Source organism: Lissotriton helveticus, chromosome 9, assembly GCF_964261635.1.
Source record: "Lissotriton helveticus chromosome 9, aLisHel1.1, whole genome shotgun sequence".
Taxonomy (NCBI): domain Eukaryota; kingdom Metazoa; phylum Chordata; class Amphibia; order Caudata; family Salamandridae; genus Lissotriton; species Lissotriton helveticus.
Window position 1 is genome coordinate 1273947171 of NC_136070.1, and position 14651 is coordinate 1273961821.

At 44.5% G+C, this 14651-nt stretch overlaps 1 protein-coding gene across 2 annotated transcripts in view; it reads left to right on the forward strand.

Annotated features, from left to right (window-relative positions):
- Positions 1-14651, forward strand: part of CIDEC (cell death inducing DFFA like effector c) — an 89176-nt gene that overhangs the window by 15899 nt on the left and 58626 nt on the right. The window contains exon 1 of one of the 2 annotated variants that reach the window (XM_078661845.1): positions 12251-12378. The exons of the other annotated variant lie outside the window; for it this stretch is intronic. Coding sequence (XP_078517971.1) covers positions 12368-12378 — 11 coding nt within the window. The 5' untranslated portion in view covers positions 12251-12367. Of the gene's footprint in view, positions 1-12250; positions 12379-14651 lie in introns of those variants that run through there. 2 annotated transcript variants of the gene reach the window in all.

Genomic DNA, 14651 nt, shown 5'->3' on the forward strand with positions numbered 1-14651 from the left:
CTTTTTCTTTATGAAAAATTCCTAAACTTATATAAAGTACTTATTTAACAGGTCAAACTTAATGCATAATTTATAACCAATAACAAACACCACACTTTACTAACACTATATTATTTTGAAATAAAAATACTTTCAAACTTAAACATCGCCTCAAATACTTAATCACTACTACAGAACACAAAGCACACCTTGTTCATTTCTAACTCACCTTTGTAGCTTGTATGCAGATTTCAAATGTCACACAGGCATACAATTCTTTCTTTGTCACACGGTACATGTAAAGCACCGCTTTCATCAAGAACGGAACCAGTAACAGCCCAATTTCTCTGTCGCTCCACACACAAATACATGTAAAGAACAAATCAGAATACTTCATTCCTTCAACGACATTCCAAAACTTATCTCCATTGGTTAATTTTGAATTTTCCATACGAAAATCTACTTAATATTCCACACCAATAGGTCACAAGTTCAACCATTTTATTACCACACTTTCTGGAACATTCTACGACACCTTCAGGTTAAAAGTTCATACATTTTTTTTTTTTAACCTTACGATCTAGTTTTGCAACATTTTATCAAACATTTAACGGCACATGCAGGTTAAAAGTTCACAATAGGGGTCAGTGCTTTATGTCAAACTCCAACAGCACCTCAACCTACGCCCCCACTGCAATCAGACCAGTAGGAGTCAGTGCTTTCCACTTTAGAAATCCCGAATTCATTTGATACGCGTGAATGTACCTTCGCACTCCCTATATAACACCCCCTAAGCACCATACACCAGTTACACTGTTCGAAACAAAAGTTCCTCCGAGTAGGTATAGCTACATGCTGACACTACTTGGACAGATGTGGCACAGCAGCCAGAGCACATGACTTCACAGCATATGACACACAGTTTGGGCTCACGCTTTCATCCCCGAGTCCGGCAGCAGCTCAGCTTAGCAGCATGAGACTCTAGACAGTACCTCACATACATTCCGTACCCCAGGACTTTCATACCAGTACGGATCAGTAGTTCATCCTAGTAGGTATAAACACATGCTGACACTGCTTCCACAGCTGTAGTGCAGCGTCCACGGCACATGACTTCACAGCATAAGATACACAGTTTGGGCTCATGCTTTAATCTCCGAGTTCCTCACAACCTCACCTCACCAACATCAGACTCTACGCAATACCTCACTAAATTTCCGTAGCCCAGCACTTTCACAGCGGTAGGGGTGAATACTTTGCTTCGCATCCCCTTCATACAACACCATAAACACGCCACATAGGGTACAGTGCTCCTACCCTCCTTTCCTACTTTTTTCACCCTTTTTCTCCTTACTCACTTCAACGGAATCACAAAATGGTGACCAACACTTCCTAGTTGCAACCACTTGCACCGCTCGCAGCCAATCCGCAGCAAGCTCGTGCTAGTAACGCCTCAGCCAATCAGATGGCAGAATGCCCAAATATCAATATCTGAAACTTTCGATATTTCTCAAACTACTGAATGGATTTACACCAAATAAACAAAAGCGTGCTTTCTTGACCAAGACTCTTCTCCCTGCCAAATTTGGGGTAATTCCGTTCACCCGTTCGACCTGTAACCTTGTCTAAAGTTTCCTATGGAAATTAACCTGGAGAAAACCCGTTTTGGGGCCCCCTTTTTTCTCGGCCGCCCCTTGACGAATCACCCCAAACTTTCAACATAGGAGCTGATATGAACAAAGAATTAGTTTAGAAAATTTCATGAAGATTCATCAAACGACGCCAAAGTTATAAGCAAAACATAAAAATGCTCTTCCTATGGAAATTAGGTCCTAACTATAACTACCTACTGGCGACCGCTAGTAGGAGATATATAATCTTCAGCAAACACAGTCTCTATGTGAACAAGGGCTTGCGAGCCCGAAACGCGTCATCAGACAATGCTGGATTAACTGGTTCAAATAAACATCTTGCCTGTATGCAGTGGTCCATCTCTCCTTCTTCGCCGCCTTGGAAGTAGGACTGGGCGGTAAATTCCGTTCCTCTCGCCGAACTTGCGGAATTTGGGTAATTTCGCATTCCGCGGAGAACGCGAAATTGCCCAAAATTCTGCCTGCCGCGACTTCGTGAATTTTTTTGCTTGTTCGCGTTCTCAAATGCGTGTTCGTGAGATATTTCCCCCCCGAACACGCAAACAGCGATTGCAAACAGTTGAAAAGCATCGCGAACAAGCAATTCCGCGTGTTCGTGGAGATTTATTGCTATTTCGCAGAGATTTGCGTAACACGATTATGCAAATTCCGCCCACCCCTAATAGGAAGTAGCAGTAGGTGTTTTGTTGTGAAAATATATACACCCCTACAAACCCAACAGTCCACACACTAAAATATAAAATTACACTACTTGCTTAATAATAAATACATTTACAATGTTACTGAATACATTCTTACTTAACTTCCCACCCTATAACCCGACAAAGCCAGCAGCCTGCTAATAAAATGTTAAAAATATAATTATTACACAATTAACATAACAAATAATCAAATAATTGATTATTAACTTTCCACCCTGCAAACCTTGCAACGTGCTATGACAATAATAAAGCCTTCCAGCGTTAAATGTTAACTCCATTTATTTCCACTGCGCAGCCAGAAGTCCAAGCTAAGCCTGCGGGAACCATTCCTGGCAGCGAGGGGACAATGAAGCGAGAACCTTTTGTGTTTGATAAAGTCCTATCGCTACGAGCTGCTTTTATGCACTTTAGTATTGGTCAGCAGGCAATCTGGCATTCGCCCCGGGGCGGCGAGAGCGCAGGCTCCCCTTGGGGTACGGTGGATTCACAAACTGGGTCCAGGCATGATCCTGCTATTGTAAATTAACTATGGTTGTACTACTTAAAATGTCTCCCAGTCCTGGGAACTGGCAGTACTGGACACCCCAAGTGTGCAGGAAGGGGAGTAGCTACTCAGCACCCAGTAGGGTTCATAACATGTACATACTATCATTGATAGGAACATGTGAAACCATTCTACATGTTTCATTGATACTTTCAGCATTTTTATTACTTTGATATTTTCACCCAGTAATATGTTGAGTATAATTTCAAAAGCTTCAATGAAACTGGAAACTATTGCCTTCAAATCACGTATTTCATTTTTCAAATCTCATCCCTTCTTCAAATCCAGAGTGAGTTCATGAGAGCCCTTGCTCATGTTTTTAGTTTTTCGTGCCCCTTCACCCTTCCCAAAAGTCTGTGGGATTGGCAAATTCTTAAAATAAGTTTCATCTGGTTTCAAACATTTTGTCTGCACAGACCGTACCCCTAACCTTGGTCTTCTATATAAACGTTGTTGCAGGGATTCTGCTCAGGAACAGAACTAAGCTTGGGGCCATAGAACCTCGGCATGTAGGGACTGAGTCCCCATACCACCTCAGTATCGAAGGGCTCAAATCCGACTAGCTGTAGTGCCTCACTTGCCCTCCTAACCTTTCCGGAGAGAGCACTCGATTGGCACCCCAGAACACAACACTCTCGACTCTTCCGGGGATCGCAGTAGCAGTTCACCCCGTTTCATTTTCTCGCTCGTACCTGTCCACAATAAACAGAAAAGAGACACGAAAGAAGTATACAATATTTATTTAAACTATCGTGCTCTGATATACAATAATTGTCCCACAACTAGAAAAGAAATACAGGTCAGTCGTGTCATTAGCATGATTAGCAGACCATGTGCAATGAAAAGCCCGGTCATATTAGCTGACAGATTTGCCTAAACGTACCCTCCCTACAGAAGCTAAGTGATTATAGATTATGGACTATAGATTGCTGGGTGTGAGTGGTTGACCCCATATTTTAGCATACATAGATAGTTGCTCTTCATCCCAGCTGACTCTGGACCTTTGCTCTGCCCGCAAGTCTCTGCTCTGTGTTTTTATAACAACACGTCCCTGGTTATATGACAAAACATGCGTGTTCTAAAACAGCAGCTGGGTGTCTGTTCTGTCTAGGTGCTAGTGTCCGACCTCAGAGATGACCAGAAGCTATGCTTGAGCTTGCCTAGGCTGTTCAGACTAAATCCAAGGAAAAGAACTAAATGTAAAAACATGTGCCTACTATGTGTGAAAATATAATGTGGCACAAAAACAAATGTGATATTTGGTAACGTGTTCGAACGAAAAGCGGCCTACAACATGCATATTTAGGCTAACCTAGTGAAAACGACAATGAGCCGTGTAGGAACTCACGACAACATTATGGCGGACATGCTATATTACTATATCATCAAGGTAGGTAGGTGTGAATGCAGAACAGTAATTGACTGTTTCTCTAAATACCTTAACTTGGTATAGTGATAGCCAATATTGTGGGTGCAGTCTATTTATAGATGGGTTTTCCTAAACCTGATACAGCGATGTATGGTCAGCATGTTAACTTAGAGAAGTCCCTTGCTAATCTGAAGGCACGTATGTATGTTCTCCTTTCAAGATGTAAGTGACCGGAACACTTTCGAACACGTGAGTAGCATGCACTGGTGTGCCATGTGAGGTGACTTTGCACCCTGTTTTTCTCTACACTTGCGCTGGTGACCGAGGATTGTTGTGAACTTGCTGTTGTTCAAATAAAACAAGCACTGGCAAATCCAACCAGTCTGGCTTTTTGTTAGAGGAAGTGTTTGATAATAGTTGAGTGACTTTGTGTGTGTTGCCTCCAGCTGCCCTAGAAAGAGAGGTAGTCTCTTTGGCCACAACTGTATGAAAGCTGGGAGTGGGGTCTCTTTGCTGAACAGACGGCATTAGCAGAATTACGTTGTGCTGGCAAAGTCAAGGTGTAGGGAAAAGAGTTAAAAGATCAATTTTGTGTTGTAAGTGGGAAACTTAAAAGGCTTATGCAGCAAAATATTCCATAGTAGATACTTTGCACACAGGGCCAGGACTTTAATTTAATGTAATGTTAATGTGTGTGGGCCGTAGGAGGATACAGAATGGATCCAACACACCAGCTGTGGTGGGAAGGGTGCATGTGCTGAAGATCACACAATGCATAGCTATGGGATGAACTCCTGTGAGTTGCCCACAGTGCAGAAGACAAGGCAGTGAGATCCAAGGATAGCCGGGATCATTAAAAAACATTGTTAACTCCTTCAGGCCCACCCGTGGCCTTCTTTTGAACCTCAGCAGGCCTGGTGCTCTCCACAAAGGGATGATAGAGCCGGGCCGGTGACCGCCCATCCTGACCAGATGGACAAAGACCGAAGCCAAAGGCGGCTCTTGACCCGCGTCCGACAGGGACCGGAAGTCGAGCCGGCCACCAATAGAAAAGGGCCCCAAGTGAGCGAACCAGGGAGCTAAAAAAGTGGCCCACGTCTGCAAATCGGAGCAGTTTTGAGCTTGTAAAGAGGCTGTGCAGGTGTTTTGTGAGGTGAGCGAGACTCTATGCGCTGCTGACATTGCCGCAGGCCATGTTTATAGTAATATCACCCAAGTCACCAGTAGAAAGCAGACCACAACACAGGCCCACAAACAGCAGAAAAACAGCCCAAACTGGGCAATCAGACCAGACCTTCTGGCACTGCCAGGCTGCACTGTAGGCCACTCCAACCCTGCCAGTAACAATACCTATGGAAAGTGGAGTAGAACCTTCTTAAATTGTTTAAGGACCTACAAATACATTTATTTTTTAGGTTTTAATTTTTTTTGATTTCTTTGTTTTTAATGTTTAGGAAAATGAAGCGGTGAGAATCATTAGAGTGGGAGTCGTGACAGGAACGGGATACAGGCCGAGGGGTGAGGAGTGGAGTGAAGGTTTCACTCTGGATGTGATCTCTGGAGTAACTTCAGGGGCATCAGCTGGGGGTGGCCGAGAGGAGAAGCAAAGAGCAGTATGAGGTGATGGAGTGAACTTGTGAGAAATCTGTGGGTTTGCCCTCCCAGTCCCTTTCCATTTCCCTCGCTCCCCTTTCTCTGTTACTCTTTCTCTGCTTTGTTTCGACCTTATCTTGCTGTCTTTAATTCTTACTTTTGCATCTCTCACACTTGATCTCTCTTTTTGCTCACTCTTTAAATGACTTAGTATGTCATACACTTTTTTTTTCTTTTGGTTTATCTTTCTCTCCTCTTTTATCCTTTTCTCTGTCTCTCACTTTGTCTCTCCTGTTTTCTATTTTCTGTAGTTCCGTTCGTGTCTCTCAATCCACAACTTTCGGTCTCTTTGTTTTGATGTCCCTATTTTGGTTTTTCTTTCTCTCTAATACACTTGCATCTTTTTCTCTCTCTCTGTTCCGCACTGTACCAGCTCTGATCCGCTGAGCTGCGGTCACATTTCCTCTCTGAGTCAATAAGAGCCTTTGCTGGGACCAAACCTGGTAAATGCCAGCACGTGACCTTGACGTAATGACGGTGACTACAGACCGCCCTGTATGTATGGAGGAGTGCAGCATTTTATCTGCATGGGGCTGTTGTGTTTATTAATAAAGTTCTTTCCTCTAATGCATTGCTCTCGTGCCATGTCTCTGCACGAGCGACCTGCCGGTGCATTGTGACGTCAGTATGTCTAACTGACCACCGGCAGGTTGGCAGTTGATTGTCAGTTACTAGGTTATGGTGGCAGCGAACAGATGTGCCCTGGTGTCAGGTTATTATAATAAAGACCTTACACTTACCTTCTGTGTCAGTCGTCTTTACAACTTGGCGACGAGGCTCCTGACACCACGAAGAACCCACAGGGAGGCCATTGGACCGGTTTGTGTTGGGTGCATCTGGCGCAGTGGTGTCCACCTGTTTATCGTTTTCCGCACTCCGCGGAATTTCCAGGATGCAGCTTTTCTATACATGCACGTTGAGCATGTGGGAGTGAGTCGGGGATCGGCGAACGGCTTTGCAGTTTTGTGTTCATTCCTGGAACACGCCTGGAAGGAAAGAAGGTCTGGAGGTCTTGTTGAACGCCATTAAATAGGGTGAGTCAGTGTTTCCCAGCCTTCGGTGCCAGCGCTGCGAGCGTTGAGTGTTCCGCATGAAGATTCCGCAATTGTGACTTTTGGTCAGAATTTGAAGAGCGGTCCTTCTCCCGCATCCTTGCGCTGTTGGTTGTCTGTTGCGCATAGGAGTGCACTTGTACTGTTGTACAGCTGCGTGAGGATAATTGGGGAGAGCGAGTCGAGTCTCCGGCGTGTGAGAAGTTCTGGAAGATTTCACCTCAGCGGTTGTGCTCTGCGCAGGCACGGTAACCTGAGGAGAGATTCCTGTCAGCCGGCAGAGTGACGTCAGTGGAACGCAACGCAGGACGACGTTGGGCGGCCATTTTATGCGTGTCTGTCATCCGGCAAAGGAGTTTCAGTCAGTTTCACGGAGGAAAATTAAAAGAGAGAGGAGGCGTTTTTTTTTTAAGCAAATAACGCGCCGTTTTCAAAGAAATGTTCTAATTGCGTGTTACTTACAGCGGTGACACGCACACCATTGGAAGTTATTCTTGGTGTGGACTATGTGGACAGGGAACACATAAGTTTGTCATAAATAGCAAAACGTGGAAAAATAAAAGAAGGACTACTATCCTCATTTAATAGAATAAGTGTTCTCCAGCTTAAAGTTGAATTGGAAAATAAGTACTTACCGCTTAAGGTTAGGTATTGACTATGGCTTCAGGGAATGTTTGGAATCTATCTCCACCTTTACCTTTCATACCATCTACGGGGGATGACGCCCTAAAATGGGAAGAATGGAGAGAGTATTTTGAAAACTATTTATCCACCTTTGAGGGAGATGAATTGACTCCTGAAAAGAAAAAAAATATTCTTCTTCATTGTTTGGGGGCAAAGGCTATGAAAATCTACAATCGCATAAACAAAAGAGCAAGACCAGGAGATGTTTATACTATTGCTTTGGAAGATTTAACGATGTATTTTAAACCTACTATTTCCATTTCGGTGAATAGATTCAAATTTTTTCAACGCAGGCAAACACAGGAAGAGTCTGTGGAGGATTATGTTGCTGCGCTGAAGAGTTTGGCATTAACATGCAGGTTTGGGGCATTACATGACGAACTGGTTCGTGACCAGGTTGTTATGAGATCCTCAAATAAACATGTTCAAGAGAAACTGTGGGCGAAGGGAGAATTACCATTGGAAGAGGTTGTGGAAATAGTTAAATGTACAGAATTAACTGGAAGGTGTGCCAAAGCTGTTTTACAAGAGGAAAAATCCTTTACGGAGGATAAGTCCATGGTAGCAAAAGTGATTAGTTCTAAAAAGTCAAGTAGTATGCCGGGTTCAAGGTATGCACAACGTAGTGATTCTAGTAGTAAGAGTAAACTCTCAGATGACAGGAGGTGTTACAGATGTGGCAGTAGATACCATTTGGCCAATGACAGGTCATGTCCAGCAGTGAGGCAAAAGTGTTCAAATTGTAGTATGGTGGGGCATTTTGGTGCTATGTGTCCAAAGAAAGAAAAAGGAGGGAGGAATGTAAAAGCTGTAATTTATGAGGAAGAAGAAGATTGTACATCCTCAGATGAATATGACATGAATTTGTTTGTGTTAAATGTTGAAGACAGTGTTACTAAGAAGAAAAAACCTATTTGCGACATGAACATTGGCGGGGTTGACATGTCAATTGTGGCGGATTCAGGCTCGCCGTATACTATTGTAAATGAAAAGGTATGGTTAGAGAAATTTGTTCCAACCATTGGAACAAGATTGAAGAAACCTGATATTTCCCCTAAGTCTTTTAATTACGAACCAATTGAAATGCTAGGTTACAGGGAACTGGAGTTCATATTTAAATCACGCCAAGCTATGGGCAAGCTTTATATATCCAAGGTCGGTCCATCAGTGTTGGGATGGATGGACCAAGGGGAACTAGGTATAATACTTGATCCGAACAGTCCTGACCCAGTTCTCATATTACAAACTGAGGAAGATTGTAACAATTTCTTTAAAAAAAGGTATCCTATGGTGTTTACAGAATGCATAGGGAAACTAAAAGGGTTTGTACATGAAATCAAGCTTAAGAAAAATGCCATACCTTGCATACACAAGTCTAGGAACATACCGTTCTCTATAATTAGTGAGGTGGAGGATGAGTTGAAGAGATTACAAAGGGAGGGCATTATTGAGCCAGTTGAATCGGCTGAGTGGGTTTCACCTTTGGTTATCGCGAAGAAACCTAACGGCAAGCTCAGGCTATGCATTGATCTTCGCGATCTAAATAAAAACATATTGGTAGATCAATTTCCCTTGCCAAAGATTAATGAGATGCTGTCCCTTACCAATGGTGCTAAGTGGTTTTCAACTATCGATCTTAGCTCTGCTTACCACCAGGTGGCTTTGCATCCCAAGAGTAGAAGCCTGACTACATTTGTAACTCCTCTGGGATGTTTTAGGTTTAAAAGAGTACCTTTTGGACTGGCCTCTGCTGCGGCCATGTTTCAGAGGTTAATGAGTGAAATATTCAAGAAGGAGAAAAATCTATTAATTTTCCAAGATGACATCATGATCACGGGCAAAAGTAGAGGTGAACATGATGCTAAATTAAACAGAGTCCTAGGGTTGCTAGAGCATCATGGACTTACAGCCGATCTGCGTAAGTGCAGGTTTGCAACTAATAAAGTCACATATTTGGGGCACGAGATTGATGGGGATGGCATTAAACCAAAAGAAGAACTACTGTCAGCCATCAGGGAAGCTCCCTCACCTAAGAATAAGGAAGAAGTCAGAGCATTTCTAGGTTTATCAGAGTTTTATGCAAAATTCGTTAAGAATTTCTCATCTAAGACCTTACACCTCAGGGAACTAATAAAACAGAAAAACAAGTTTGAGTGGAATGTTGTGTGCGAAGAGGCATTCAAGAAGATTAAAGAGGATATTTGTGAGGCTCCACCTCTTCAAGGGTTTAACCCCTCTCTAAAAAGCATAGTGACAACTGATGCAAGTAACAAGGGTTTGGGTGCAGTCCTGTCACAAATTGATGTAAACGGCAAAGAGGTCACTGTTGCTTTTGCTTCTCGTTCTATCACTACCACAGAGGAAAAATATTCTGTGATTGAGAGAGAAGCACTAGCCTGTGCTTGGGCTTTGAACTATTTCAGGCAATACATTTGGGGGTACAAAATCACCCTTAGAAGTGATCATAAGCCTTTGGTGAAAGTGCTTTCTACCAAGGGTCTTCAGGTTGCTTCTCCTCGCTTGTCCAGAATTTCAATGAAATTGTTAGAATACAACTACGAAGTTGAATACCTTCCGGGTGTGAGAAACAAGGTGGCGGACTGTCTAAGCCGTCTACCTCTTCCAATCAGAGATGACCAAATTCAGGACATTGACACCTTCTGTGTAGCTAATATCACGGAAGAAGTACCATGTATCTCAGGGGCAGAGTGGAGTGAACAGATGGGAAAAGATGTCATTCTGATTGAAGTGAAGGAGAAAATAAGAACAGGGTGGCCAGAAAAGAAAAAATTGTCTCCCCTTTTGCGTCCATTTTGGGAAGTAAGAGATGAGTTATCTGTAGAGGGGGATCTTATCTTGAGAAATGGAAGAGTAGTTCCACCCGAGAAGTTACGTAAAAAACTGTTGGATATTTGCCATGAGGGACATCTTGGCATTGGAAAAACCAAGAGCAGGGTCAGAAATTCTTACTGGTGGCCTGGGTATGACTTGGAAATCGAAAGGGGTGTCAGAGAGTGTACAGCTTGTGAAAACTCGGACAAGACAAAATACACGTTGAGACCACCCCTTCAACCGTTGTCATGTCCTGATATGCCTTGGACAAGATTGGGAATTGACATTTGTGGGCCTATTCATGAACATGGTGAGATGCTGTACCTAATAGTGTTAGTAGACCATTTCTCAAAGTGGCCAGAGGTGGAGGTGGTGAAGGAAGCTGATGCTAAATGTGTTGTAGGATTTTTGAGGAAGCTATTCCTTAGAGAAGGCCTTCCCAATTGCATGGTGTCAGATAATGGTCCACAATTCAAGTCTAAAATTTTTAAAGAGTTCCTGAGAAACCAAGGAATAGAACATAAAACCACATCTGTGTATCACCCGGCAGGGAACGGAGCTGTAGAGAGGTTTAACCGGGTGATCAAAGGCATAATTCAATTGGCTAATCAGAATGACATGTCATGGAGGAAGCAACTTATGAAAAACCTTTGGTCATTCCGAGTTACGCCATGTGTGTCTACTGGTACTAGTCCTTTTGTGATTCTGAGAGGGAGGACCCCCATTACAAAAGATAATGTAGGATGGGTTACTCCCAAAAGAGTAATGTGGTCTCCAGAGGAGATAAAGGAGAATGTAAGAAAATGTCAAACCATAGAAAAAAAATACTATGACAAAAAACATTCATGTAAAGAGGTTAACATTAAAGCAGGAGACTATGTGAGAGTGAGGAATAACAAAAGTGTCATCAATGGGAAACACCACTACTCACAACCGTTGCAAGTTAAAGAAGTGTTTTGTAATTCCGCCCTTTTGAGTGATGGGAAAACTTGGCATTTTTCTGCTTTATCATTATGCAAAGAAAGGAAAGGAATGGTTGACTTTCAATCCATTTCTGATGAGGAAGGGGCTTCCGGTTCTCAAGACTATGAGTGGATTCTAGACCGAGAGGACGGGGAAGGTTCTCAACCGAGTGGTACCAATATTGTATCTCTGGGTATGAATGATGTACCTTCGGGTAGTGAGAATTATTCGGACGCTTCTCGGGTAGAAGACAGTGGTAGTAGTCTGAGTAAGGAGGCAAGTGAAGAATATAGGTACCAGACAAACAGTGAAGCAGATTCTGATTCCGATGACTCAATTTATGAAGATGTTATGGCGCAAGACACTAGTGGTCAGGATGAACCTTCTGTGAGCAGGTACGGAAGGGTGGTGAAACCACCAGCTAAATTACAAGATTACATTTGTGATTAGCAGTGGTCATTCCTCCCTTCCTCATGTTTCACCAGGACATTCTCTTTCTGACAAGTTGCTCTGGGAAGGGAGATGTGTTGTGTTTATTAATAAAGTTCTTTCCTCTAATGCATTGCTCTCGTGCCATGTCTCTGCACGAGCGACCTGCCGGTGCATTGTGACGTCAGTATGTCTAACTGACCACCGGCAGGTTGGCAGTTGATTGTCAGTTACTAGGTTATGGTGGCAGCGAACAGATGTGCCCTGGTGTCAGGTTATTATAATAAAGACCTTACACTTACCTTCTGTGTCAGTCGTCTTTACAGGGGCATTGCACAAGAGCTGCCAGGCTGGCAGCGCCCTTTGCCCCGCATGTGATTGCGCCAGCCTCTCTCAGTCAAAGGGCGCGCGCCGGCAGGATAAGCGTATATATCAGAAATAGCTTTGATTTCGGAACACTATCCTAAGCCTCCGCATTGGGCCCGGGACCTGCTTGGAATCGCCTCAAAATGTCTGGAGTGTGAGTATTTTTTCAGATTCTGAATTCTCTTGCGACCGTCTGGCCGGGCTGAGCTGGCATTTCATGTCCCCCGGGTGCATTCTCCGGTGTGGGGCAACCCTCTGCCTGGGTTAGGGTTATTCTCCAGAGTGAACAGGTCCTAGCTGCTTCATCGAAGGGGAAACTGGTTTATTTTTCGAAAATCTGTGTCGTTCCAGGCAGATATTTAGAGAAAAAAAAGGACTACATCTGTAGAATGCCTCCTTCCAGAGCGTCCTCCTCAACCCTACACCCAATGAGCTGTAAAAGAATTGTGTTTTTTTTTTTTTTTGTCCTTTATCGGATTTGTTTTAGGGTGCTCCTCAACCCCCACTCCTGTTTTCTTATTACCGTCTAGGGTATTAATTTGTATTCATTTAAATTGTAATTCTCTAGATTATATTTATCACTCATCTCCACATGTTGGCCTTTGGATGCTTCATAGAAAAACCAAAGGTGGTGATGGACGGAGAGTTGACAATACAAGCACTCACCCCCAGTCAACTGATCTGGGTTTAATCCATCACCTTTCTTTTGCTCACTCCGCCACCCCAGTTCAGACATGACCATATGCAAATCAGTCTGACCCTGTGCCTCATGGGAATAGTCCAGCCCGAACTGCCAAGCCATGTCTTCCCTGGACCAGAATCAAGCTTCCCAGGACCAGATCTTTCTGGGTGTGAGTGTTTGATTGATTCAGATGCTCCGTCCATCACCACCCCCTTTTGTACCGCTTTTGGCCGCCATAAGTGTGGCAGGGTATGCTCAGACGTGAGTCCCTTGCATCACTTTGCCACTGGATTCAAGCAAGCCGGGCTGAAGACGGCTGAAATGCCAGAAACCGTTCCTCGGAAGCTTGTTTCCGGTCCAGGGAAGGCATGGTTTGCATATGGCCATGTCTGAACTGGGGTGGCAGAGTGGGCTAAAGAACGGTGATGGATTAAACCCAGATCTTTTGACTGGGTGTGAGTGTTTGATTGATTCAGATGCTCCGTCCATCACCACCTCCTATTGTACCGCTTTTGGCTGCTTCATGGCACTACGAGCGGAAAAGAAACCAAGAAAAGTAGTATGCCAGCTTACAAAATAGACCACGTCAACAAACCTTTTTTGTCAACTGAATCCAGGGCTGTCCAGATGGCGGTGAGTGGAGTGGGTATGGGAATCAATTTAGGTCGCCATCTTGAACAGCAGCGATTTCACTGACACTGCCTGTACTATGTAGCCCACAGGGCATGGCATCTAATATTTAAACGATGGTACGTATTGCAGCACTTGTAGAAACACCCACCCCCCACACACACAATAGTCTTGGACTTGGCCATGTCTGTCAACCATCATTTAAATCCCTCGTGTCTTGTCGCGTTTTGAAATAGTGTTTCTTTACTGCTGCCTCGTGCACAGGTCGCTGCCGCCTCTGACCCTTGCCGAGGATAAGCGGAGAGTAAGGGGGTACATGGGCTGAGAGGTTGCCAAAGGACTGGATTCCCTACCGGACTGGTTTGGGTCTTACAAAAATCAGGCATTGAGGTAGAAGAGAATGAGGAAATAGAAGCAGAAATGGGGAAAGTGGAAACCAAGATTGGGGACTCTGAGAAGGGGTCAACATGTTTCATGCCTTTCATAGTCCGAGGGATCTTGGCACTTCATCGGGACCAGGAGGTCCTTGTCTACTCATGTAGGGACGGTGAAAGTGTGTGTCTGTGCGATACCGTGCCCTGAGATGCTGGCTTTGTAGTGTTGTGTAATTGATACAGACCTACTGTGTACCTTCTGGATGAACCTAATGGTGTGGGCGAATGCCCCCTGTGCTTATGGCTAGGAAGGTCGCGCACTATCGTACCTAGGAGCAGTAGGCGGTGCTCCGTATGGTAGGTAACTTACCCCTCGTCCTGACGTCACGGGAAGTGGTGAGAAGCCGAGAGTGGAGGAGTCAAGATGGGGTGGGTGAGAAGCGAGGGAATGAGCAGGTGTGAGCGGGGAACTGAGAAGCTGAGGGTGGTGGAGTCGCAGCTGAGGGTGGTGGAGCCACAGTTGAGGGTGGTGGAGCCACAGTTGAGGGTGGTGGAGCCACAGTTGAGGGTGGTGGAGCCACAGTTGAGGGTGGTGGCGTCGCAGTTGAGGGTGGTGGCGTCGCAGTTGAGGGTGGTGGCGTCGCAGTTGAGGGTGGTGGCGTCGCAGTTGAGGGTGGTGGCGTCGCAGCTGAGGGTGGTGGCGTCGCAGCTGAGGGTGGTGGCGTCTCAGCTGAGAGTGGT